We start from the raw sequence: 25,418 nt of genomic DNA, 5'->3' as shown, positions 1-25,418 counted from the left end.
ATTAAAATTTCTTATTAAACTTCAAAAGAAAAACATATTAATCTTCTGGAAGAAGGGGGCCCTTGCATACCACCCTTAAAACTCTCCATGGTGCACCTGTTTCTATGTTGGAGATATTAAATCAAGGCCCTGTTTTGTAAGAGAAAGCATTTTGATTAGAAATCCCATAACACTTTTATGAAATGTTGATTTATGATGAAAAAATAGAAATTTGTCAGATTTGAATGATTTGTGAATTTCCACAAGAGTGCTAAATTTAACTTAATTAATGTCAGTCATTTTTAAAGACCAAAGAGAAGTTGTTGTCCTCATGAAACCTCTAAACATTTTATATCACTGAAAAGCACCGAATGTGATCTTTACAAAACATCCAGACTTAAAACATGTTTGCTGTCTGTCAAATTCACTGAAATATAACTGAAAAGTCTTTCCTGGGTCCCAGGAGGATATAGGGTTTGCAACAACATGAGGGGAAAATATTCACCTATAATTTTCATTTTTAGGTGAACTGTTCCATTAAACGGGGATGGGATACCTACTAAAAAAAACCAATTCAACTTTAAAAACAAGTGTCATTCAAGAGCATGTTTGTCAACGAAAGTTATTGTGCTGTGTCTTTCATCCATTTTCCATTTAAATCTGAAGGCCAGATAACATCACACGGCAGTGTTTTTTTTTTAAAGTGTCTTGCTTTTGATTTGTCCACAGATGCCTGATGTTTATCTTCTAGTTGTTAGTGACTTATTATCAAACCACATCACAGCCGCTGCAGACCAAACAGAACATTGTGTGATTTCCAGTCAAGTATTTTATGTCTGTTAATGTTCCAGAAGGATGCCACAGTATTTAGGCCATTCGTCATGGGTGTTTCTCAGTCAGACACTCAGTGTCAACGCTTTCTAACAGAATGTGTTAGCTGATGTACAAATAAAAGATAAAATGTTGGAGCCTCATCAACTCTGTAGTGTAATTTTATGGATGCCTATTTGTCTCTGACCTGATAACCTTTGTGATGTGGCTCTGGTACAAACCCATATGCACCTTCAGAGTTTATGCATCACCATATTCACACGCCCACCATCCTTTTTTCTGTGTCTTTGAACTGAGTTTATCTTTCTAAAATCACTGTCCGGTGTCTTTTAAGGTTTCCTGTTTGTTTCTTTTCTCTGCAGCTAAACGGGGAGGCGCAGGAGTTGTTCTCGGTGCGACACGGACCTGTGCGAACGGCTAGGATCCTGCCTGCTCCACATATCAGTCAGTATCAGACACTGCCTTCGTCTCTTTCTTTCTACAGAGCCACCCATAGCCACATACATGCATTACTTGTATTTTATAGTGTCTCCTTAAAACATTTTGGATACTTCAGCTCTGCATCTCTTCCCACCCCATCAACCCAGCCATGGGTCCAATATTATTATCATAATCATTTAAAAAAAATCTATAACTCGAGCAGCAAAAAACTAGACATATATGGTATAATTTGAAAGTTTGGAACCTCTGCTTTCTTGATAACCCAATCACTTCTGCATTTATGTTACATAGAAGAAATAATATGGTGTAAATTCAATCCCCCTACAATGACCCCTCTTGAGAAAATCATACAAATAATATACAATTTCATAATGTTATCACAAACTCACCAAAAATAGACAAGTCATATATCAAATGAAAGCTTACACCTTCAAGAATATCACTGTGCTGTTTATTTCACGAACTAATAATTTACAGTAACGTTGACTCCTGTAAAAATGACTCCTTTGAACAAGCAAAACATATGATGTCATATTCCTTTTCGGATCACAAACTCGTTGTGGAGCTACTAGCCTTATACACTATATTGGCACGTTCCTTAGGTTGTTTGCTTCAAAATGAGACTATTTTCATACAAATACTCATATTATCGTTAGTTTTGATCATCTATGTTAGCCGCAATTTTTGATGACGTCATGTATTAAATACGTCCAAAAAAGCAGAGAATCTCAGCTCTTTATAGACATGTCATAATGCTTCTAGACCAATCAGAGCCCGAGATCTCCCTTTACAAAGTTAAAGAGGCGGAGCCTTCTTTTCAATTTCCCAGTGGCAGGCTTATGTCAATGCAGATGAGTAGGAGTTATTAGATAGTTTTTGACAGATACATCTCAATAACTTTTTTTTGGAAGGAGATATCAAGAAAATATTTTTTCCCCCTGTTTAATGCAAACTAGTAGAATCAACAGAAACTTTCTGAAAGGATGTAGACCAAACAGATACAAAATTCTAGATTTTTAAATAAAAAAATTAATTAAAATATAAATCAAAATATTTATTTTATATATAACTTTATCATAAAATTGTGAATAGATACAATAGAATATATGCAATATTACACCACTGTTGACAATTTAGAGTGTTTTCTGTAAAATGAGACCATTTTTTTTATCAATTTACTCCAATGTGGTTAGGGTGCTCTTTTAAATTCAGATATGCCTTATTCTCTGCAAAATGTGCTGCAGAGCTGAAGTGGTTAAAATCCTTCAATAATGCCCTCCATATAGTTTAAGACTGTGGTTTTGATTATCCACTCAGATTGTGTCCTTGAAAAAAGTTATATTTATTAAAGCTTTATAAGCCCATCAATATGCAAAATTTGTTAACTTGACATATACAACCATTTAAAATTGTGGCCAATAAGGTTATTTTTGAAAGAAATTATTACTTTTATTCAACAAGGATGCTTTAAATTGATTAAAATTGAATACAATTAAAAATAAAATATTTATCTTTTTTTATTTACTTATCTATTGAAATGCATTAAAAATACCCCCAAAAACCTGTATCACTTTAATAGTTTTCTTCAAAATTATTATGCATTTTTTTTTTTACATTGATGATAATAAATAAGAAATGTTTCTGAGCACCAAATCAGCATATTGGAATGATTTTTGAAGGATAATGTGACATCGAAGACTGGAGTATTAATGCTGAAAATTCAATAAAATAAATTACATTTTAAAATATAGGTTTTTTTATTAAATATTATATATTTAATTTAAGAAAATATATGCCATTTTAAAATATTTACTTGATTTTAATGTTAATATTCCCAATAGTTCTGTTTTTAACTGTATTTTTGATCCATAGGCGTAAGAGACTTCTTTGAGAAACACTAAAAACACTAAAACAGTCTTACCGACACCAAACTGTTGAACGGGAGTATTGACTGAATTGCAAGAATTTAATTAAATTATTTATGTACTGTTTTTTTCTGTCTTATAAAAGTTGGTAAGCCGTTTAATTTTGCCATCCTAAGTATGCACAAAAACAAAGTTAAATAAAAACATTTTTCATCACTGCATGCAAAACTGCTGCTTTGACATATTACAAATTCTACATTCCAGTGATATCTTAATTTTCAGCTTGTCAAGAACAAGCGTCCACCCCCAAAATGAAATATGTGTTGACAGAGCATGATCTCCCGCTATGCTTAGATTTATTTCACATGTCATATGTTACATAAATAGCACGTCATGTTTGTCACTGTTATTTGTAGAATTATAGAAAGTAAAATCAGTTTTCGGCAGTTACATGCTTTTTCGAATCAAGTTAAACCGAGATGTGGCAATTTATAAAGTTCCACGTCTCTCTTCCTTACTGGCTTTTCCATATATCATGTTTAAATTAAAGACTACCTTCTGTTTCTTAATAGTGCAGAGCGCTTGCCAGAGCCCCGCTGTTTTCCCATCATAATATTAAAATCAGTCCTTCACGATTATGTTGGCGTGCTGTCAGCTGGCTGCCTGGACTTTTACCGCCGCTCTGGCAGAGAGGAACTGCAGACTTCTGAGATTTTCCTTCTCTTTCATCACGGCTCACTCATTGGCCATCGCATGCCTGCGTTCATTCCATTTGTTAAAGGATGAAAATGAATACTCTGACAAAAGAATGCACGCTACATCTTATTGAACTAAAATGCATGCAACCTGATTAGGTGTGATTTATATATTGATGTTTTGTCAAACTGTCTTTCGTTATTTTTTTCTTCCCGTTTTATGATACATACTTTCAGCATGCTTTCTGTGATTAAAACAGTGTATTATTTTATTTGTATCTGAAAATTCTGAAATCAGTCTAAATTATTTTATGCCTGGCTAAATAAGTGTCGTGGGCATAATCAAATGTAAAAACAAAAGGAATGGGAAATGCACTGAGTCATATTGTAGTGTGACATTTATGTGCAGAATTTGCGTTCTGTCATTTCTGCAGATTTAAACAATGCACAATAAAGGCATTGAACGCCGGCTGGATTTGGATAAAAGAGAATTGTCATAATAAGAAGCAGCAGACGGCCAACACACGAGGAGAGCGCTTCTCAGCTAAATCAAATGAATTGTACAAGTGGGGAAACTGATTGTGATCTGTTTGGCGCAAACAGTGTCATACTGTAGTGGGATTAAAAAAGAGTAATTGTTTTAGCTGGGTGGGCGGATTTGGAAAGTCCTGAAAATAGGTGTCAATTTTAATAAGAGAAGGTCTTTCCCAGAATAAAGGAGGAAGTGCTGCTTTCTCTAAAGGGGCAAACTAACTTTTTTTCCGCATCCGTTCTGTTTTTAACTTGTGTGTGCAATGATTCATTTTCAGGTGATGGCTACGGACGATCGTATCCACAGCTGACCCAAAAAAATCTGCCATTTCCTCCTCTCCACTTAAATTGTTCCCACTGTTGAATCCACCTTCGCAAATGGCCCTCCTATAAATGTGTTATTTACTAAAATGCAGGAAATTTGTTATGTCTTCCAGAAAACAATCCCCTCAATAATTCTCAGCATGAATTGAAAGCAGGCATTGGAAAATACAAATGAAAACCACTTGTTTCAAAGTCCACCCGTTTTTGAGGCACACAGCTACAGGCAGAGAGGAGCACGGCTTGGTTTTCTGCCCCTTAATTGTTCTTTCAAATAGAAGGCAGCTGTTGTCTTTTAGAGGCCTGTTGTATTTGCATTATGATTGGATATCGTGACCAGTCACAATGTCTGATGACAGAGACGTGAAGATGGAGGAGAGGACCTTTAAAGTGTTAAGGTTTGAGAATGACACATTTGCTCTCACACGCCATGCCACAGGGACCGTATTTTTCTGGAGCTGATTAGTGTCATGGCATGGCTGCACAAATTACAGCTCCACAAAGGCTAACATCTTCTTCTATCCGGACATGAATGAAAATCAAGAGAATTAGATAAATATGGGATCTGTAAACTTACAGCGACATGTTTTCTCCACCCAAAATATGCCTACCGGCCTTTTGCCATTCTATAATTCCTCCGAAGCCTCGAAATTAAAGCCAGTCAGACAGAAGACTCCTAAAGCTTTGAAGGCTTTCTCCATTGGAGTCGGAGGAGAAATGGTTTGCGTTCCACACTTTGCGCTGAGTGCCGTTTCTGTTCTGTCTCCATTTAATGCCTTGCATGCTGGTATTTTAATTTCATTGATCTTCAAGTCTCTGTGAGGACAAGAGCATTATTTTTTGGTGTTGAGAGTATGAGGTGCCCGCTTTTTATTTATTTTTATTTTTGAGGACGGTTTCAAGGCATAATTTTGATTACAGATCTCTTGTAATGCAATCAGCGCGCTTCCTGTTGCGGTATTTTTTTGTTAAAGCTTGAGTTTGGTCGGTGGGTGGGTGGCTTTGGCAGAGAGACAACGGGCCTCATATGCGTGTGGCTAATGAATGTCCCTCTTTATGTGGGTCAGTGGTTAATTTTCCCCTTTCTGTCCCTCCGGCTGCAGGTTCCCTCAACACTGACAGCTTCGCTGAGAAACGGCCCCTCCTCGGCGTGTGCAAGAGCACAGGCTCTTCAGGGTGAGTGCACAACGACGATGTCACTTCCACTGTCAGCTTGGCCTAGTGTTTTGCATGGTGCCAGAGCTTTCATATTCGCAGGTCTCTCCTGGTTGTTTTTCAGCTACACACAAGCACAGCACAAGCTAGGATTGATGCCACAATAATAGAAGGATTTTATCAAAAGCAGAGTTTTCTTTTTGTACTTTGATAATAAAAAAATGCTCTATGTTTATATATATATATATATATATATATATATATATATATATATATATATATATATATATATATATATATATATATATATATATATATATATATATATATAATATTGTTCTGCCCCCGCTTCTGTGTGTGTATGGCGCAGTCTAGCCTTTTACATCAGCTCGGCAGATAGTTAACAGTTTCCCCAAGACAAAGAATGAAGCTCGTTTATCCTTTCCAAACTTTACTCAGGAAGCACTGTAAAACTGCAAAGAACAATACATTTCAGTATTCCATTCAAATACAGAAGTTGTTTATGAAAAATATTGAAATTGAATCTGAAAAACACATACAAATAAATATGCCAACTTAATGCTAACTTCTATGGGAATTTACATTACAAAGCTAACATTTAGCATATGCGATCAAAATACACATTTTAAATGAACTAAACTTAATTCACAAAGGATCTCATTACTATTATTCTTAGTGCTAGATGATGAGATAACTATATGACTTCGTACTTACAGGCAAACGTGTTTTCTGGCCAAAATAAATCAAGAGTGAAAAACATGAGATCGCCCTTCACAGAGAGACATTGAACTGACGCGAGACTGCTTGTAAATGTAAACAACATGCTAGGTTAGAAATCACCACAAGAGGTCTCTCTTTGACCAGAAAAACGTCAGAACATAACACTCCCTGCTTGTTATAATGTATTATAACACTATTCCCTTTTTACAAGTAGAATAACTTCTGAGACTGGTCTAGAATACACCCTCTGAGTATCCTTTCTGCCCACCCTCACATCCACTTTGCGAACTTTAGAATCTTTGCTGGGAATTGCGTTCACCACCACTCCGACAGGCCATTCATTCCGCTTGACCTGAGCATCCTTGAGCAGCACAACATCTCCTTCACTCAGGTTTGGCTTGTCCACGTGCCACTTTTTCCTTGGTTGAAGTAACACCAGGTATTCTTGACGCCAGCGCTTCCAGAATGAGTCGGCCAATGCCTGTACTTGCTTCCACTGCTTGCTGTATAGGTCTTTAAGGTCATACTGTCCCGCTGGTGGCAGCACTTGGTCGACTTTTTGTGTCAGCAGCATGGCAGGAGTGAACACTGTGGGCATATCTGGGTCGGATGACACAGCAACAAGGGGTCTGGCATTCATGATGGCCATAACTTCAGCCATGAGTGTGACCAAAACTTCATGAGACAGGTGGGCAGTGTTTGTCTGTAACAACAGAGCATCCAGTATCCTACGGGCAATACCTATCATACGCTCCCACACTCCACCCATATGGGAAGAGTGTGGAGGATTAAAGGTCCAGGTGCAGCTTTGATTGTGAAGGTAAGCATTTAGTTCCTGGTCATCAGATTTGATCTGAAGTTCCTTGCATGCCCCAATGAAGTTTGTTCCCTGGTCAGAACGAAACAAACGGACAGGACCACGGACAGCTGTGAATCTCCTTAATGAATTAACAAAGCTTGAGGAGGACAGAGACTCAAGAACTTCAATATGCACAGCTCTTGTTACCATACAAGTAAAGATGACTGCCCAGCGTTTGTTCTCTGCAATGCCGCCTCGAGTTCGTCTTGAGCTTATGGTCCATGGGCCAAACACGTCGACACCTACATTTGTGAACGGAGGACCTGGGTTGAGTCGTTCAGCAGGTAGGCTTGACATTTTTTGTTCTTCCATTCTTCCTCTCAGCTTATTACAGGTCACACATTTATGTATGATGCTTGACACCAGTCTCTTGCCTCCAATCAGCCACAGTCCAGCAGAGCGAACAGCACCCTCTGTCAGATGTCTTCCCTGATGAGCGACCTTTGCATGGTAATGTCTCACCAATAAGGTTGCTACGTGGTGTTTTCCGGGGACAATGATTGGATGTCTTTCTTCCCAGGGTATGTCAGCCAAATGAATGCGTCCTCCGACTCTCAGCAGGCTGTCCTTATCCACAATTGGATTCAGTTTCCTTAGAGGACTTGACTTTGGAACGACTTCGCCTCTGGAAAGGCATTTCATCTCCTCAGCAAATGTATCGTGTTGAGCGTTTCTGATGACTATTAGCCTTGCTTGTGTCGGCTCATCCGTATTGCCGATTGAGCCCTTTGTACAAGACCTGGCCTTGTGTATGAGTTTGGTAATGGCTCGAATAAGTGACTTCCAGTTGGAGAAGCGTTCAAATCGGTTTGATCCCAGCTCTCTTTCAAAGGTCTTGGTAATGAAAGCTTGGATCTGTGGGCGTATGTCTTCGTCTGCCTCAGGGTCAATGAGCTCAAACTCCTCTGGCGATGAGGTGTCTTTGGCTAAGAAGGCTGGACCTTTGAACCAGTTGGTGTCTTTTAACATGGCAGCTGGCACTGAGCGAGTCCCATGGTCTGCAGGGTTGTGTTCTGTGCTGACAAAGTGCCATTGTTCCGGGCTTGAAGACTTTCTGATGCGTGTGACTCTATTGGCAACATAAACATAGAATCTTCTACTTGTGTTGTTGATGTAGCCCAATACAATCCGACTGTCTGTGTAGAATGTGACCTTGTCAATGCCTACGTCAAGCTCTTCTTTAATTAAGTCTGCCAATTCAACAGCCAAGACAGCAGCACAAAGCTCGAGACGTGGAACGGTGTGTGGGGGATGAGGAGCCAGCTTTGCCTTGCCAATGAGGAATCCAATGTGAGTGTTTCCATTTTTATCTGTTGCTTTGAGATAAGCCACTGCTGATATGGCCATAGTGGAGGCGTCAGAGAAGATGCAGAGTTCTCTGTGTTTTGTGGAGCACAAGGAAACTGGCACATAGGGTCTGTCAATTTGAAGCTGCTCAAGCTCACAGAGTGAATCCGTCCACATTCTCCACTGTTCCTCTTTCGCCGCTGGCAGAGGAGCGTCCCAATCAGCTTGCTCAACAGACAGCTCCCTGACTAAGACCTTTCCTTTGATTGTGACAGGTGCTACGAACCCCAGGGGGTCGTAAAGTCCATTGACCGTAGACAGGATTCCCCTTCTAGTAAATGGCTTCTTTTCTCTAGATACACAGAACGTGAACGTGTCAGACTGCAAGTTCCAGGTGAGTCCCAAACTCCGCTGCAGTGGCAAGGGGTCAACATTTAGCTCTAGATCCACCAAGTCTTTGGCCCGCTCCTCAGGGGGAAAGGCATCCATCACAGTACGACTGTTAGAGGCTATTTTGTGTAACTTAATGCTTGACTCTGCTAATATCTCTTTTGTGTTTTTCAGTACAGCAATGGCCTTTTCGTCTGTGGGGAATGAGGAGAGCCCATCATCAACGTAGAAATTTCTCATGATGAACTGTGTAGCATCACTGTCCTGTTCCTTTACTCCATGCAAGGCTGCTCTTCTCAGGCCGTAGATGGCTACTGCAGGGGAAGGAGAATTGCCAAAAACGTGCACTTTCATGCGATACTCAGTGATGTGTTTGTTTGGGTCATTGTCTTTGAACCACAAAAATCGGAGAAAATCACGATGATCTTCATGGACAATGAAGCAGTAGAACATCTGCTGGACATCTGCAGTTACTGCTACAGGCTCTCTGCGGAAACGCATGAGGACCCCCAGTAGGGTGTTGTTCATGTCGGGTCCACTGAGAAGAACGTCATTAAGGGAGGTGCCTTCGTGCTTCGCACTGGAATCAAACACTACACGTATCTGGTCTTTTTTCTGGGGGTGATAAACACCGAATAATGGTAGGTACCAGCATTCTTGTTGTGGCCTCAGTGCTGGGGCAAGCTCCGCTTGATCAGCATCAAACATTGCTTGCATGAAGTTGAAGAAGTGTTCTTTCATTCCATGTTTCTTTTCCAGCATGCGACGGAGGGAGGTGAGACGATTGACAGCATGTTGTCTGTTGTTGGGCAGACGCGGCCTGTTTGGCTTAAATGGCAGCGGTGCTACCCAGCAGTTTGCTTCGTCTATGTAGACTTCCTTATCCATGAGGTTAAGGAACAACTGATCTTCGATGGACAGCCCAAGCTGATCGTCGTGCCGTGTTCTTTGAAACACGTCTCTGCTCATGCTATCTGCTTTATTGGCTGCATGAGACACACATGGAAAGGTGTGGGGTTGTACAGCGCTGTCAATCTTCTCTCTGACCATTAAGTTGCTGGTGCATGGGTAAAGGATGGAGTGGCGTCCGCTTGTCAGCACACTAGTTCTGAAGACGCTGACAGTAGTGGTTTTATGAGTTCTACCCAGACACACATCTCCGATTATGACCCATCCAAGGTCGAGTCGCTGAGCAAACGGTGCATTGTGTGGCCCATTACACTGTTCACGCACTTTGTGCAGCCGTATTATGTCTCGCCCAAGTAGGAGGAGGATGGACGCGTTGGGATCCAGGACTGGGATTTTGTCTGCCAAGTGTTTGAGGTGCGGATGATGTCTGGCTACCTCTGGTGATGGTATTTCGGACCTGTCATCTGGCAGCATGTCACACTCAATAAGAGTAGGCAAGGGAATGTGGATGTTACCGTCTACTGATTCCACTATGAAGTTGCTGGCACGTCGCCCTGCTGTATCCACTACTCCTGAGCATGTCTTTAGAGTGTACCTCGACCCTGTGCCTTGAATTCCAAAATGTTCAAAGAATTCTGTTCTTCCAAGGGACTTATTACTCTGTTCGTCAAGAACAATGTAGGTCTTCATGGCTTTGTCTCTTTGGCCAACAGGATACACTAAGGCAAGACATATTTTGGAACAGGATTTTGACGTGTTCACACTCCCACAGATTTCTGTGCATTTGGACGTCACGGACGGAATGGCCTCCTGCGGCTGCTGCTCCCCGCTGTGATCCACAGTACTCACATGTACATCAGTTTTCCATGGGGCGGGCCCTGGATGTAGCGCTGACAGGTGTTTGTCACTGTTGCACTCCTGGCACAGCAGAGGCCTGTTACAATCTTTAGCAACATGAGTGGATGAAGCACAGCACTTGAAACAGATGCGTTTTTCTTTCAGATATGCTTTCCTTTCCTCAAGAGTTTTGTTTCTGAAGCCACGACATTTTCTCAATGGATGAGGCTTGTTATGTAGTGGGCACTGTTTGTCAGGATCCTCTTGTTTCTTAACTATTGTTGTAGTATCTCTGTCGCTGCCACTTGTTGAGATTTCAGTCCTCCTCACAGCAACTGATGTTCTCACGTGATGACTGGTTGGCTGATAAACACTCTTTTCTGTCTTTGATGCACACCATGCTCCTGTAATGTAGGCAAAGCTAGGATCGTTGAGTATTTTTGCCTGTTCACAAACAAAGTTGACAAAGACTCCAAAGGGAGGATATGTTACCCTGTGTTGATCTTTGTAACGTGACCCTACAGTAATCCACCTCTCTTGTAGGCTGGGAGGGAGTTTCTGAACTATTGGGCTTACTCCACGGGAGGTGTTGAGATATGAGAGACCAGGTAAGTATCCCTCTGCTCGGGCTGCTTCAAGTTCCATGAGAATATCTCCCAATTCTCTTAACTTGTGGTTTTCTTTGATTGAGATCTTAGGAAATTCCTCAACTTTTCTTAGAAGAGCATTTTCAATCACCTCAGGTGAGCCATAAACATCCTCCAGTCTTTGCCATAACATCCTGAGGCCTGTGGGTGCATTGTGAATGTGTACCGCTCTGATCCTTCTAGCTTGCTCAGATGACGAGGGCCCGAGCCATTTGCACAGCAAATCAAGTTCCTCTCTAGCAGAGAGTTTCAGGTCATTAGTAGAGCTGATAAAAGATGTCTTCCAGGCCCAGTAATTCTCCGGCTTATCGTCGAACTTCAGTAGGCCAGAGCTCACTAGCTCTCGTCGCATCAGGTACTTCCCTAGGTCTGTTGCAGCACTGGGTGGGCTTGTGTTGTACGTAGGGAGTGGCTGTGTGTAGTAAAACTGGGGAGGCTTGAAATCGTCACTGGTTTGTTTCACATTGTGGGAGAGCTCACTGTATGGTTGTCTCTGTGCAGTGCTGGATATCTGATTTGGTGTCCAGATTGGTTCTCTTTTGTACGAGTGATGTTGAGTTTGCTCAAGAAACTTGTGTTCACTGATTTTACTTGGTGACGCGTTGACCTGGTTGTCCACTTCACTGCTGTCCATGAAAAGCTGGCGCACTGGTGAAGTCGCCTGTGGTCTTGTATCTGATTGTGAAACTGCAACTAAATTTACTGTATTGGCTGCTTGTGTACTCTGATAAGGTTGGTGACCTGGATGTATGATAGGAATCTGCATTGCAGCATTTCCACAATGAATTTCGACTGGAGTTAGAGGCATTGTGTTTTTTTCTATTTGCTGAAGTGGATTTAACAGTTCATATTCCTCCTCAGCAGCTGCTTCAAGGCTTTCGGCTTCAGCGTTAGCAGCAGCCGCCGCCCGTTCTAATTTCAGTTCATACAAACTAGCGTTTAGAATGGCTTGTTGTTTTATTAGCTCTGCCTCTTTCCTAGCAAATGCAAGCTCAGCACGTGCGGCTTCTGCTTTAGCCCGTGCTTTCAATGCCATAGAATTAGCCACAGATTGTCTGCTGGTTCTTGAGCAGTTAGATTGTCTGCTGGTTCTTGAGCAGTTAGATATTTGTGATCTGGTTTCTAATCCATCCAAATCTTCTTCTTCTATTCTGTGAGTCATGATGATTGCTTTGAGTGATTTTCTACTTACAGATCGACAAAACGCTGGCCGTTAGAAGAGTTATGCCTTTTTACTGTTCTGCCCCCGCTTCTGTGTGTGTATGGCGCAGTCTAGCCTTTTACATCAGCTCGGCAGATAGTTAACAGTTTCCCCAAGACAAAGAATGAAGCTCGTTTATCCTTTCCAAACTTTACTCAGGAAGCACTGTAAAACTGCAAAGAACAATACATTTCAGTATTCCATTCAAATACAGAAGTTGTTTATGAAAAATATTGAAATTGAATCTGAAAAACACATACAAATAAATATGCCAACTTAATGCTAACTTCTATGGGAATTTACATTACAAAGCTAACATTTAGCATATGCGATCAAAATACACATTTTAAATGAACTAAACTTAATTCACAAAGGATCTCATTACTATTATTCTTAGTGCTAGATGATGAGATAACTATATGACTTCGTACTTACAGGCAAACGTGTTTTCTGGCCAAAATAAATCAAGAGTGAAAAACATGAGATCGCCCTTCACAGAGAGACATTGAACTGACGCGAGACTGCTTGTAAATGTAAACAACATGCTAGGTTAGAAATCACCACAAGAGGTCTCTCTTTGACCAGAAAAACGTCAGAACATAACAAATATTATAATACATTCCATACACACATAAACATACAAATACATATATACATTAAATTGCCAAAAGTATTTGGACACCCCTCTAAATCATTTAATTCAGATGTTCCAATCACTTCCATTGCCACGGGTGTATAAAATCAAGCACTAGGCATGCAGACGCTTCTACAAACATTTGTGAAAGAATGGGTCACTCTTAGGAGCTCAGTGAATTCAAGCAAGGTATTGTGATAGGTTGCCATCTGTGCAATAAGTCCATTCATGAAATTTCCTCACTACTAAATATTCCACTGTCACTGTCAACTGTTAGTGGTATTATAACAAAGTGAGCAATTGGGAACAACAGCAACTCAGCCACGAAGTGGTAGGACACACAATATATATATTTCCCAAAAGTTTTGGGACGCCTGCTTTTACTAGCCTGCTTGGGAGCCGAACTCAGCTCCACCCACAACTTTTGAGCTTGGGCAGTTTGGTCTGGACAGGGTCCTTAGAGGAGTAATTATGCCTGAACAGAAACTGTTCGGACCAAGGAAATTGTCAGGGTGGGTTTTATACGATGATGGACAGATGATAAAGAGTAACATAATAATCCACGTTAAGGTGTTTGGGTTGAATTTGTTCAATTCCTAAACAGAGAGCTTGTTTGTATATGCATTCACCTTCACTATTTCTCTCCAAAATGATGATAGTGTTGGTCAGTACTCTGTGTATCCTTGAATTCTTTTTTTTTACAACACCGCTTAAGATCGTTTACACTCATCTTTTTTTTTTGACGTTATTTATTCCAGCGCGCGTGCAGACAGGGTTGGCAAGTTTTTACAACAAAACCCACCAACTAGCCCAAAACAAGCTTAATAGTTTTTCGGGGGGGTTCTCCGGACAAAAAAAATGGCGTTTGGTGGGTAAAATGTGTGTTATTTTGGCAAGGTTGCCAGCTAAAATTTGCATTCCTGGGTCTGTATATCACATAATTAAGGTCGCTTCAACCCGCGGACATGGAAAACAACCCACGGGAAAACTGCCGACTTGGCAAGACAGTGCAGTTGAGTTCTGTTGACGTTTGATAACTAATGTAATGCGTCGCTCCGTTGCTCTGATTTTTTTGTAGGTCTATCTAACTGAGGTCTTTCCTGGTTCAGTTGAAACACGCCCCATAATTACAGCCCAATGGAGCAGAATCAGACATATCAGGAGTATGACGACGTCAGGCTATGCTTTTGCATGCACGTTAACTTTAATGACATTCCATTCTTAATCCTTAGAGATTAATTTGGAGTTTGCCCACCCTTTGCACCTATAACAGCTTGGGCAGTGTTTCCACAAATTTTACAAGCATGTTGTTGAGATTGTTGACCATTCTTCTAGAAGTGTATTTGTGAGGTTAGGCACTGATGTTGGACGAGAAGGCCTGGCCTACAGTCTCTGCTGTAATTCATCCCAAGGGTGTTCTATTGTGTTAAGGTCTGGACTTTATGCAGGCCAGTCAAGTTCCTCCACACCAAACTCGTTCATCCATGTCTTTATAGACCTTGCTTTGTGTACTGGTGTGCAGTCATGTTGGAACAGGAAGAGGGCATCCCCAAACTGTTCTCACAAAGTTAAGAGCGTGAAATTGTCCAAAATGTCTTGGTATGATGAAGCATTAAGAGTTCCTTTTACTGGAACTAAGGGGCCAAGCCCAATTCCTGACAAACAACCCCACATCATAATCCTCCCTCCACCAAACTTTACACTTGGCACAATGCAGTTAGAAAAAGATTGTTTTCCTGGCAACTGCCAAACCCAAACTCATCCATTGGATTACCAGTCAAAGAAGCATGATTAGTCACTCCAGAGAACACGTCTCCACTGCTCTAGAGTCCTGTGGCAGCATGCTTTACACCACTGCATAAAATGTTTTGCATTTTACTTGGTGGTGTAAGGTTTTGATGCTGCTATGGTCAATACCAAATTTTGTACGTTTTTTTTTATTTTAAATTAGCTCTTTTGTGCATTTTAAAATATTATTTTAGACTTTTGTCAGCGTTGTTTATTTTTCTGTTCGTTTGAGAGGCCCGTTGAGGTTGAATGCAGGTCAAGGGCATTTTAAGAGTTTTTTTTCTTTTTTTTTCAAGTGACGTTTTATGGATATAATAAGCTTATATTCATATCCTGTTGTGTGCGACAGAAGTGGAGACATGTAAAAATCTTCATGAGATGAAGCCCGTGTGCTAATGGAATGTTTCGTCAGTGTCCAGTTAATGGCTTTTCCCCGTTTTAAAGCATGGTAGTATCTGAGCCACATCCCTCTGTGTGCAACATTTAGATATTATGAGCTAAATATCCTAAGTGCATTTGAAAACCTGTAATTTGTTACACATAATAACCTGCATCAAAGGTCTGATGGGGCTAGGGAGTGGTCTGGATAGAAACGGCCCTGCTGACTGACTGACCAACCCGGTCAGCTCCACATAGCCAGATCTGCAACTTTGGACTCCTGACAGAGTCAGACCGCGATCTGTGAGAAATATGGCCCCTTAGGGAGTGAGAGGGAGCAGGGTGCATCAGTTATTGGCTCCTCTCCTCCCCTCAGCTACGTCTGCCACCTCTTAAAACGAACTCCTCCGCTGCTGCTGCAAATCTTAACTCAATATTTCCTCCCGAGGAAATAGAATAAGGAAGTCTGTCTTCAGCACACTTTGTTGGAGACCACCGTCCCAGCAGTTCCAAGACTTGAGCTTTTCTCTGCCGGCGCTTATGCAGCCAAACGCGCCGTGTCCGCCCCGACATGGAGACAGGCTCTGGCGGTTTGGCTTTGTACTCCAGCAACGGTTGGTCTAATGCTGAAAACATGCCTCGTGTTGAAAACCATAACCCTCTCCCTCCGGGTGAATGGTGTTGCCGCTGCTACGTTCCAGTAGAAGTGTTTGGTAAATAGCCTTGCTCTGTGTTTTTCTTTTTTTGAAAGGCTGCACTGTGCTCGGTTCTTTCCCCTTTACTGAAATAGTTCATAAACTTACCAAAGTCCTCACACGATTTTTAGTATATAATCATTTTGAAATAACAGCTTTTGTCAACCACCAGTGTGGATGCTGTCTTGACACTCAAATGGAAAACAGATTGCAGTCTTGGCCGATACAGCACTGCTGGTTTAGAAGTTGGTTCACTCAGCTTTAGGCTTAGATTACAAGATTTGCAAATTAAAGGAAAACCAGAAAGAGGAAAAAGCATGTGTGCTAAATCCTTCGTTGCAGAACTCCAGCCAGACACATTCAACATAATTTTATCAATGGAGGGGATTATGTCTTAAGTCCAAACAACGTATGGATCTGGTGAATTTCCTGACAGCAAAGTACACATGCAGCCCTTCGTGCTGTTCTATAGTGCTTGTAGGGTTTGCAAATTAGCAAAGAATGTATGTGCTATTCAATCCGCCATTGGACCCCACTTGTATCTGGAAAGGATTTGATTTTCCACAGTACGGTGTTTTCTTTTTCTTTTAATTAGGTATTACAGTGACCAGGTTGAGCCTGCGTTTTCTCATGCCAAGTACACATTGTAGTGTCAAGTCATATCTATTTAAAACAAACAACAATAACCAAAAAATATGTAAATTGATTTTAGTATGAATTTGGCAAGAGTAGTAATAATACATAGAATTACTTATTCTCATTGAAGAAAGCGTATGTAGATAGATAGATAGATAGATAGATAGATAGATAGATAGATAGATAGATAGATAGATAGATAGATAGATAGATAGATAGATAGATAGATAGATAGATAGATAGATAGATAGATAGATAGATAGAACATGAGAAAATAAATGGTTAATAATCAACAACTGTTTGCTTGCAGAACATTTGGTGTAACCTCAGTATCAGAACCTAAGAAATAAAGATGGGTCTTTAAACTTGGATTTAAAAGCATGCCATTTTACCATTTGTGGCCTCTGCAGTGAGTATGTTTGGAAGGGGTAAAAGTTCACTGTCTCAAGAGGCCTGCTTTTGTTCTCTGGATTATGGAGAAATTAAGTCGTTGGGGCAGGCAGAAAACAGTGCCCTCTCTTCCTTCCCCTCAAATTTCCAGATCTCCATGGAGAGGATGTGAATGTTTTTTTTGTTTTTGTTTTTTTCCAATCCTCTAATGCAATCCTCTGTCATTTTGGAGATTACAGCTGGAGCACATGGAGGTTCGGAAGAAGGTCCAGTCCTCACAGGGATAGAGCCATGACTTTTGACTCCACAGTGGCCATGCGGTGCCTTGCCCCGGGAATCGGGATGGTGGCAGAGGTCCAGTGACGCTCCTAATGTATGGCTCTGAACAGCAGAGCATCAGCCCACTGTCTGCACAGTATTATCAATGAAATCTCTTTTTTCTTTGACCTTGGGCCTAATTGTCCTTACCCAAAGCTGTATCCATGCAATGTCCTGCTGGCACACACTGCCTGCTTATTAATTACACAATGGCTTTGAGGAGCGGAAAGCCAGTGTTGTCCACTTACTATTTTTAAATCGACTTAGCTAAAGCCTACTGTGCTATTAAGCTGTTCTTTTCATTGCATTTTTATTGAGATGTGAGAAATCCCTCTTAAGTGTATTAAATGATAAATCTCTGTGCGTTTGTATTAGACACAGGATTATGGGAGGATTGGGAAGTGATGCTTTTAGAGCCCATGAGCCTGTTACTCTCTAGCCATCACACCTGGAACTGTGAGATCTCTTGGCTCTGTCGGTGCAACCTAGCCGAGATAAGTGAAGCAAAATAGGAGGGATGTCGTCTGATGGTGGTAGTTCAAAAACATTGCACATTTTACTGTCTCCCAAAGTGAATTTAAAGGGATGATAGAGATAAATTCATGATTCTGATTCAAAGATCATGATTCTGAACAGACAAGTAAATAAAATAACGTAAATTACTGGATGACAAAATATGAGTTGCTGCAGTGCAATCTATTTGATTTAAATAAATGTTTAAATAATAAACATGAATATTTAATTTTGAATTAATTAATCAATGAATCATTCATCAAAGACCCTACATGGTGCAGGTTACAGGTGCACTTAGGGCGTGTCCGAATCCACTTTTGCTAGTTTAATAACGAAAAAAAAAAGATTGGTGCGCCAGGCGCATGGTCCAAAAGGGTTGTAAGTCTCTTAAAGGTGCACTATGCAACTTTTTGTCCACTGGAGGGCGCCTATTCTAAACGGCTCACCAGTACTGGGACTTTTATCATGACGGGACGGGACACAGTCGCCGGGCGCACGCACTTCCGCTTTTTCCGGTCAGGTAAAAACAGCTATTTTTATTATATCAGATACATTTAAGGGGGCCAAGGGCTTCATCCGTCCACTCTCTTCCCTGAACTGAAATGAAGTAGTGGGCTGTACTTTCCACACATTTGACATCAGGTTCAAGTACGCCAGGTTGGCTGGTTATGTTGCCCGCATACCGCCTCCCATGGCCGAGACTGGTATTACGATACCTGTCGGGCCGGGGCTAGTAATGCTACTGCTAATGAAGGTTGATATCTCTGCAGCACTATAACTTGACATTTTTTTAATGACATAATCACCCTTATTTCTTCTCATTCTTTTGATCCATGTAGGTCATTTTTTGGATATTTTTACCTCAATTTTTACACATGGCACCTTTAAAGGGTTACTTCAGTGATTAGCATATGGCTTTGTATCAGTAGACACCCTGGAGTATATTCAAATGATTGTGCTTTCTCCCCTCATATCCCCCTGTGACAAGAGATTTATGCATTTTATTTCTGGGAAAACTCCTATGATGCAAATTGATGATATTTGCATCATAGGAGGAATGTTTGGCCAAAGGCTACAGCCAGCAGAGGGAGCCATTTCCGCATGTTTTGAACCCGCGCATGGGGGATGGGAGATCACATACTCCGTCTGCAGTGATTGTGCAGTGCATGTTGCCTTGCGTGTGCGTTGCAGGATCCGTACGCCCTGTTGTGCTTTCACATATGCTGCGTTTGCAGTCCGCAACTGATCCGCTGTTGCATACCACAAACACAGCATTTATTCATTATTTTTGATTTAAAATCCAAAAGTTGTTACTGAACATGGCTTATCAGAATTCCAATTCTCTTTGTTTACTCTTTCATAGAAGTCTGGTTACCGTAGGCTACTAGCCTACATTTAAACAACATTTTTTCAATTCATTAATTCATATTTATATACTTTATTTAGCTCACACAAGAGGCAAAACATTTAAACATAGGTTTCTTATAGCCTAAAAGCATAAACATTTTAAATTAGAAACTTACAATAGTCTATTCAAAAACAGCCGACTCTCGTCTTTTCTTTCATTTTTAAACCCTTTTAAAAGAAATCCTGCAGGTCAAAAAGAACTTTGCTTTTCACCTCAGCTACATGCACTCATTTAAATGGAGCTATGGTGAGCAATGTAAGTCTTTTAACTTCTCAAATTAATTTCTATGAAAGTTAAGCTTGCAAAGGCATGAACTGAAACATGCCAGACTGAACTCGCGTTGTGAATGTATGCCGCGAGTGTAGTCGCGATTACCTCAGCTCATCACGAGAGCTCATCAGCTCATTTATCTCACTCCTGCAGTTAGTGCTCAGTGCTGTAATACTCACGCGGTGACTCACTCATTATATTGAACAGACACGTTCAGTTTTTAATTGTAGTGTCTTCTCTAACTCAGTCACTGTAATCAAGTAGGTGGCTTTGGGAATGGCCTCACAGGGCAGCGAAGCATTCTGGGAATTGTAGTCTTTTATTCCAATGAGACAAAAATACATTTTCTGTCTTTTCTCAGTCTAGAAAGGACCATATTCAAAAATAGTTTCACATTTCTACTACATTGATGACCCAGTTTGAATACAGATTCATCTTCCCAGCGCTGAAGTACCCCTTTAATGAGAAATGGGTGTGTTTTGGGTGTAACATGCAACAAACCATTCATAGTCGCATCTCCCATTCCCTTTAAAAGCCAGTTGCACTTTCACCATGGCAGCTTCTCTATTTACATGGCAGAATTTGCGAGCGGAAAGACTGAACGCTTCTACAGAGAGGATTCTTTTATTTGTAATATTTTGTTTAAATGTTTGTGTGCAGCTGCCCGTCCCTGCTTATTACACACAACTAATGTGTCTTTTAAATAACAGAAAAAATTCTGCATACTCGTTTTCAGTTGACTCAAATAGCAGCATAGCAACATTGCGCCTGAACAGACCTTGTTTTCATACCAGCACGCCCATGGGCAAACAGATTAGTGCGAGTGCATTTGCTATTTAAACAACATGGTGCTGGACCTGAAAATGATAACTGCGTCGGGCTGAAACTAGAAAAAAACTCTTGCTTCGCGTCTGGCGTCGCATTGTGCTGGGTGTATGATAGCAAACACTGCACTTGTTGTGTCATTATAAACTGATGAATCAGCATTTTTTGGACAAACTCAATGAATGAATGATTTATTTATTCAGTCATAAATACTTCACTTGCTTCATTACAACTGGATGAATCAGTGCTTTTGAACAAATCAATATGATTTTTTTTAAGAGCCAAATTACTTTCAAAAGGTGATTTGCTCTATTTTGATTGCTACTGTATCAGTGTTTATATCTGAAATATATAAACTTTTATCCCAGTACTTCTGTGATAAATTGAATCTTTGTTAAACATAAATAATGATACTGTGTGGTTGAAAAGACTGTTTGTGGAGCTGTTTCATACCTAAACATGATAACTGCTCTCTCTGGGTCAGTGGCAATGCAAACACCGCTTTGAATGCTCCAGTATGATGGTGTCAATGCTTTAATAGACAGGCAAATCTGTCATTTAGGAATATAAATAGAATTTTAGGAAAACATTCCGCTCTAAGGGGTTATAAAATTAGATGGCTATTTACTAAGTGGCTAAAAATAATTTGGCTATTTTTGCATTTAAGTTGTGTGTACACTACACACCCAGAATGTTGATGAAACTTCATATTCTCTCTCATGCTTCTGGCTCAGTTGCCTAGTTTTTGGCCCACACACAAGACACGAAGGACTGTTTGTCTCTCCTTTGCCGTTGCATTTGATGCATGGGTCTACTATGAAACCAGTGTTTACTTTTGGCTTCTTATGTGGACATTAAAAAAGATTACAAGAAAAAAAACCTCTTTATGGTCATGAATCATCAGAGATGTCCAGTTCTTTATTTGGAAGCGCAGGGAGTGAAACACAATGTTAAAAGTGTATCACTTCGCCTCACACACATTCTCTCTCTCCTCTGACATTTGTCCTGTTTTACCATATCTATCTTTTGCTTCATGTTACAGTGTAATTTGAGGTAGGCGTTGTGATCTGTTGATAGGTCTGACAGACACAATCCTCACTCTTACAGTCATGTTAAAGATGAATGCGTTTCCTTTCTGTGATGGATCCTCCACCCTTCGAGTTATTTGGAAAGTTCAGGCCAGGTGCATTGTTGGGTTTCAGATCATCGCTGTGTACTTTTTCATGCTGACTGGATGGCCACATAATTCAAGCTCTCTGAGGATGGGAATTGCATGGCTTTGAAGTTTCCCCTGTTTTTCAAGGGCACTTGTCTCAGATCGGTTTTCCATGAGCATACTTCTCCTTATCTTTCCGATTAATTGCAGAGGAGGTGCACAGGCGTGTAACATCATCCTTTACATGATTGTGCAAATTTAGGACTATTGTGCCTATTACATTACTTAAGCACATTTTTTTTTAAATGCTAATAGATGTAATTGATATTTTTCTAGTGAATAATTTGTAGAGTTAGGGTTTTTATGTTTGTAAAAGTAGATTATAGGTTGTTCTTTTGATGCCAATGAATTTGCAAGTAGACATTATCCAATAGGACATCTGAGGTAAGAAAAGCTGTTCTCAGACCTGAACTGTCCACCTCGCTATCCTTCTCAGCATCTGTTCATTTTTTTTAGTAATTAAATGCTGTAAACACCAGTAAAGGAGCACCAGTGCCCCTGCAACAGGCTCCTCATTTCAATGTGTTTCCAATATGCATGCGAATCTGTGGAGAGCCCAGTGAAAGGGGAGGAAATGTATTTCTGGCAGTGCTGCAGACATGGAGCTGTGGTTGAACTTTTTACCCTAATTACTTTCCCGCTAATGCCCACGGCGTGCTGGAATCAAAGGGCCCCCTCAGGCCCCAAGAAGCCTGTGATGTGGCCAGCGTTTGTTGTGTGTTGAAGCTCGGCTTGAGAAAGACAGGGGCAGAAAGGAGAGAGAGAGAGGGCGCAAAATTGTGACAGATTTTTTTCTTCTCAAAAATGTCTCCGTTACCACCCACCTCACTTGTTGCCTACAAAAATAGAGTAATTGTTTTCATCTGTGTTTTTACATTGCCGTACTTGGAAATAGCTGTTATAAATCAATACGAGGCTGGCTCGAGGGACTTATCACGGTCCAGAGATCAGAGTTGCGATTTGTCCGTTTCTTCATTTTCCTCAAACACCTTTTGAAAGTGAATGTCTCACACTTTAAGCATCTGTTTTCCATGTTTCTCAAATGATAACAAAAAGCCTAAGAGGATAATAAAAGACCTTCATATCTTTCCTTATCTCAGAAGAAATGTTACACTGGGTGGGTTTATTATAGTTTTAGGCGGTTAAACTTTTGAACAGACTTAAAAATTGTCCACTTTTAACAGATTTATACTTATTTTTATTGATGGCATGTTTATTGAGTTTAGTTAGTGGATTAAGCTCCTCATTATGTTTTGTGGTGTGTTTCTCAGAAGGTTGCCGGTATTTTATTTGGTAAAGCAGAATTTGTTTTGGATTTCCAGAGAATTGTCTGTTCGTATTCGGAAAGCTTGTAAAGTAGCTCAAGCCAAGATGCGATGACGTCGTCGCCCTATAAATGGATTTACTCGCTAGCGCTGATCTGCGTTTCCAGACTTCCCATTTTATATTCCTTTCCCCTTGTCAGTTTCCGTTCAGGTTAGTGAAATGATTAAAACCTTACAATGTTAAATGCACCAAAATGGTTATCTTACAGGGTTCAGAGTCATGCTAAAATACAGACATCAAAACGTTTACGAGATTATAAAAGTGATGAGTTGGCTAGCTTGTCACATAGTGGCGTAATGTGCGTAATTACCATTGTAAACATATGTTTTGCTAAATTTAAGCCTGACCTTAACTGTAAAAATTGTTAATGTTCTACTCGAGAGTGACTTTTCCCATTCGGTTACAACGAGGGAGGCTGAGACCAGAAAAAGGCCTTTTTTATTGTCTTACCACGCTGAGGAAAGATGGATTTTGCAGGTGTGTGTCTTGGGAAGTTTTGTGAGATTGTACCCAGCTATTAGACACACAGTTGAGAAGCATTAAAGTTATGTCACGGCGAATAAAGAAGTTTGAATTTACCAGACATGAACTTGTGAGTGCAGGTCACCCTCACTTCCAGTATGTAAAATAACTGTAAAATGCTGACTTTTTTTCCCTTTTCTTTAAAAAAAAAAGCTCAATTACAAATGAAGTGAGAAATAACCTGGTTTCAAACAGGAAAAAAAAGATGTTTCTCTGCTCTTTATCTTTAAAAATTATGTTGTTAAAAAGTTATTAGGCAATGACTTTTATGACCTTATGTTAATCAGATTTAGAATATGTATTACCTTGGCCTTTGCTAAAGAAATGGCCGGGAAAAAAGTGACATATATAAAGTCGGATGACTGAAGCCATGGGACAGGTCATAATATCTGTGCTCAATATCACCTAAAAGTGTGCTACACTGAAACGCTGATATGATTTTATAACGATAATTGAAATTTACTGACGCTTTCAAATCGAAGTCTCGATTCTCAGTGAGAGGAAATTGTATTATGTTCATCGTGCACTGCGTCCATTAGAAGCGGGCCATTAGTTACAATGCAAAAAGGCAAACAATTGAAGTGGCCAATTTGATGATTCTTTTTTCAAGGCTATCATTGTCCCGTTAATCAATCTGGGAGCATATCATTTGTGTCACATTGGCTCTAAAACGCTTTAAATTGGATTGATCTGACCCAGATTATATTGAAATCAATGAATAGGGGCTCTAAGACAAGTTTAGGAAGTTAAATGCCCCTATTAATCTTGGTGTCTGAATCCAGAGGGGGTTTTAGCCGTGATGATCATTTCTTTGTAGATAGCTGTCTCTCTCTTGCCGAGACATCATGTGTCCGCAGCTATAAAGGACACCAGAGGAGAATGGAAATGCAGACTAATAGCTTTTGCAGAGTTCTACAGCCCAACTGACACACTTAAGTTACATTCACACAGCAGGCAAGGCAAGGTTAGTCCCCAAAAATGGAATGATATTAATTAATTTTCATGAAATTTTAATCTGTATGCACACTCTCTGGCCACTTTATTAGGTACACCTTGCTAGTATTGGTTGGGATCGCCTTTTGCCTTTCTAAGTGCCTTAATTATTTGTGGGATAGATTTAACAAGGTGCTGGAAACATTCCTCAGAGATTTTGGTCCATATTGAAATGATAGCATTACACAGTTACTGCAGATTTGTTTCAATCTCACGTTCCAACACATCCCAAAGCCCAAAGGTTCTCTATTGGATTTGAGTGTAGTGAACTCATTGTCATGTTCGAGATAATTTGAGCTTTGAGACATGGCACGCTAGAAGTAGCCATCAGAAGATGTCTACATAAATGGATGGACAGGGTCAGCAGCAATAACACTCAGGTAGGCTGTGGCATTTAAACAATGCTCAGTTGGTATTAAGAGGCCCAAAGCGTGCCAAGAAAATATTTCCCACACCCTTACACCACAAGCTGCAGCCTAAACTGCTGATACAAGACAGGATGAAGCCATTCTTTCATGTGGTTTACACCTAATTCTGACCTTGTTGTGTGAAATTGTGACTCATCTGACCAGGCATCGGTTTTCTTATCTTCTGTTGTTTAATTTTGGTGAGCTAGTGTGAATTGCAGCCTCAGCTTCCTGTTCTTAGCTCACAGGAGTTGCACTGGTGTGGCCTTCTTCTGCTGTAGCCCTTCTACATCAAGGTTCGATGTGTTGTTCGTAACAAGTCATTAATTGAGTTACTGTTGCCTTTCTATCAGCTCAAACCAGTCTGGCCATTCTCCTCTGACGTCTGGCATCAAGGCATTTTCGCCCAC

The 25,418-nt window shown here is 40.4% G+C and overlaps 2 protein-coding genes across 8 annotated transcripts in view; one reads left to right on the top strand and one right to left on the bottom strand.

Annotated features, from left to right (window-relative positions):
* Window positions 1-25,418, top strand: part of bcas3 (BCAS3 microtubule associated cell migration factor) — a 268,620-nt gene that overhangs the window by 9,925 nt on the left and 233,277 nt on the right. For all 6 annotated transcript variants that reach the window (XM_067450579.1, XM_067450578.1, XM_067450577.1 and 3 more), the window contains exons 6-7: window positions 1,173-1,254; window positions 5,767-5,839. In XM_067450579.1, coding sequence (XP_067306680.1) covers window positions 1,173-1,254; window positions 5,767-5,839 — 155 coding nt within the window. The remainder of the gene's footprint in view (window positions 1-1,172; window positions 1,255-5,766; window positions 5,840-25,418) is intronic.
* On the bottom strand, window positions 6,162-13,278 carry LOC137084365 (uncharacterized). 2 transcript variants are annotated; one of them, XR_010906752.1, is made up of 3 exons: window positions 13,125-13,278; window positions 6,554-12,862; window positions 6,162-6,291 (listed from the first exon to the last, which is right to left on the bottom strand). XR_010906752.1 is itself a non-coding variant. In XM_067450576.1 (2 exons), the coding sequence occupies exon 2, from the start codon at window positions 12,648-12,650 to the stop codon at window positions 6,753-6,755; it is 5,898 nt and encodes a 1,965-aa protein (XP_067306677.1). In that variant the 5' UTR covers window positions 12,651-12,862; window positions 13,125-13,278; the 3' UTR covers window positions 6,170-6,752. The 2 variants fall into 2 exon arrangements, 1 of the variants encoding a protein (XP_067306677.1); XM_067450576.1 differs by having other exon boundaries at window positions 6,170-12,862.

This window comes from Pseudorasbora parva, chromosome 8 (genome assembly GCF_024679245.1).
Source record: "Pseudorasbora parva isolate DD20220531a chromosome 8, ASM2467924v1, whole genome shotgun sequence".
NCBI classification, from domain to species: domain Eukaryota; kingdom Metazoa; phylum Chordata; class Actinopteri; order Cypriniformes; family Gobionidae; genus Pseudorasbora; species Pseudorasbora parva.
Note: the sequence above shows the minus strand (reverse complement) of the source record. Positions and strands in the feature narration are given on the sequence as shown.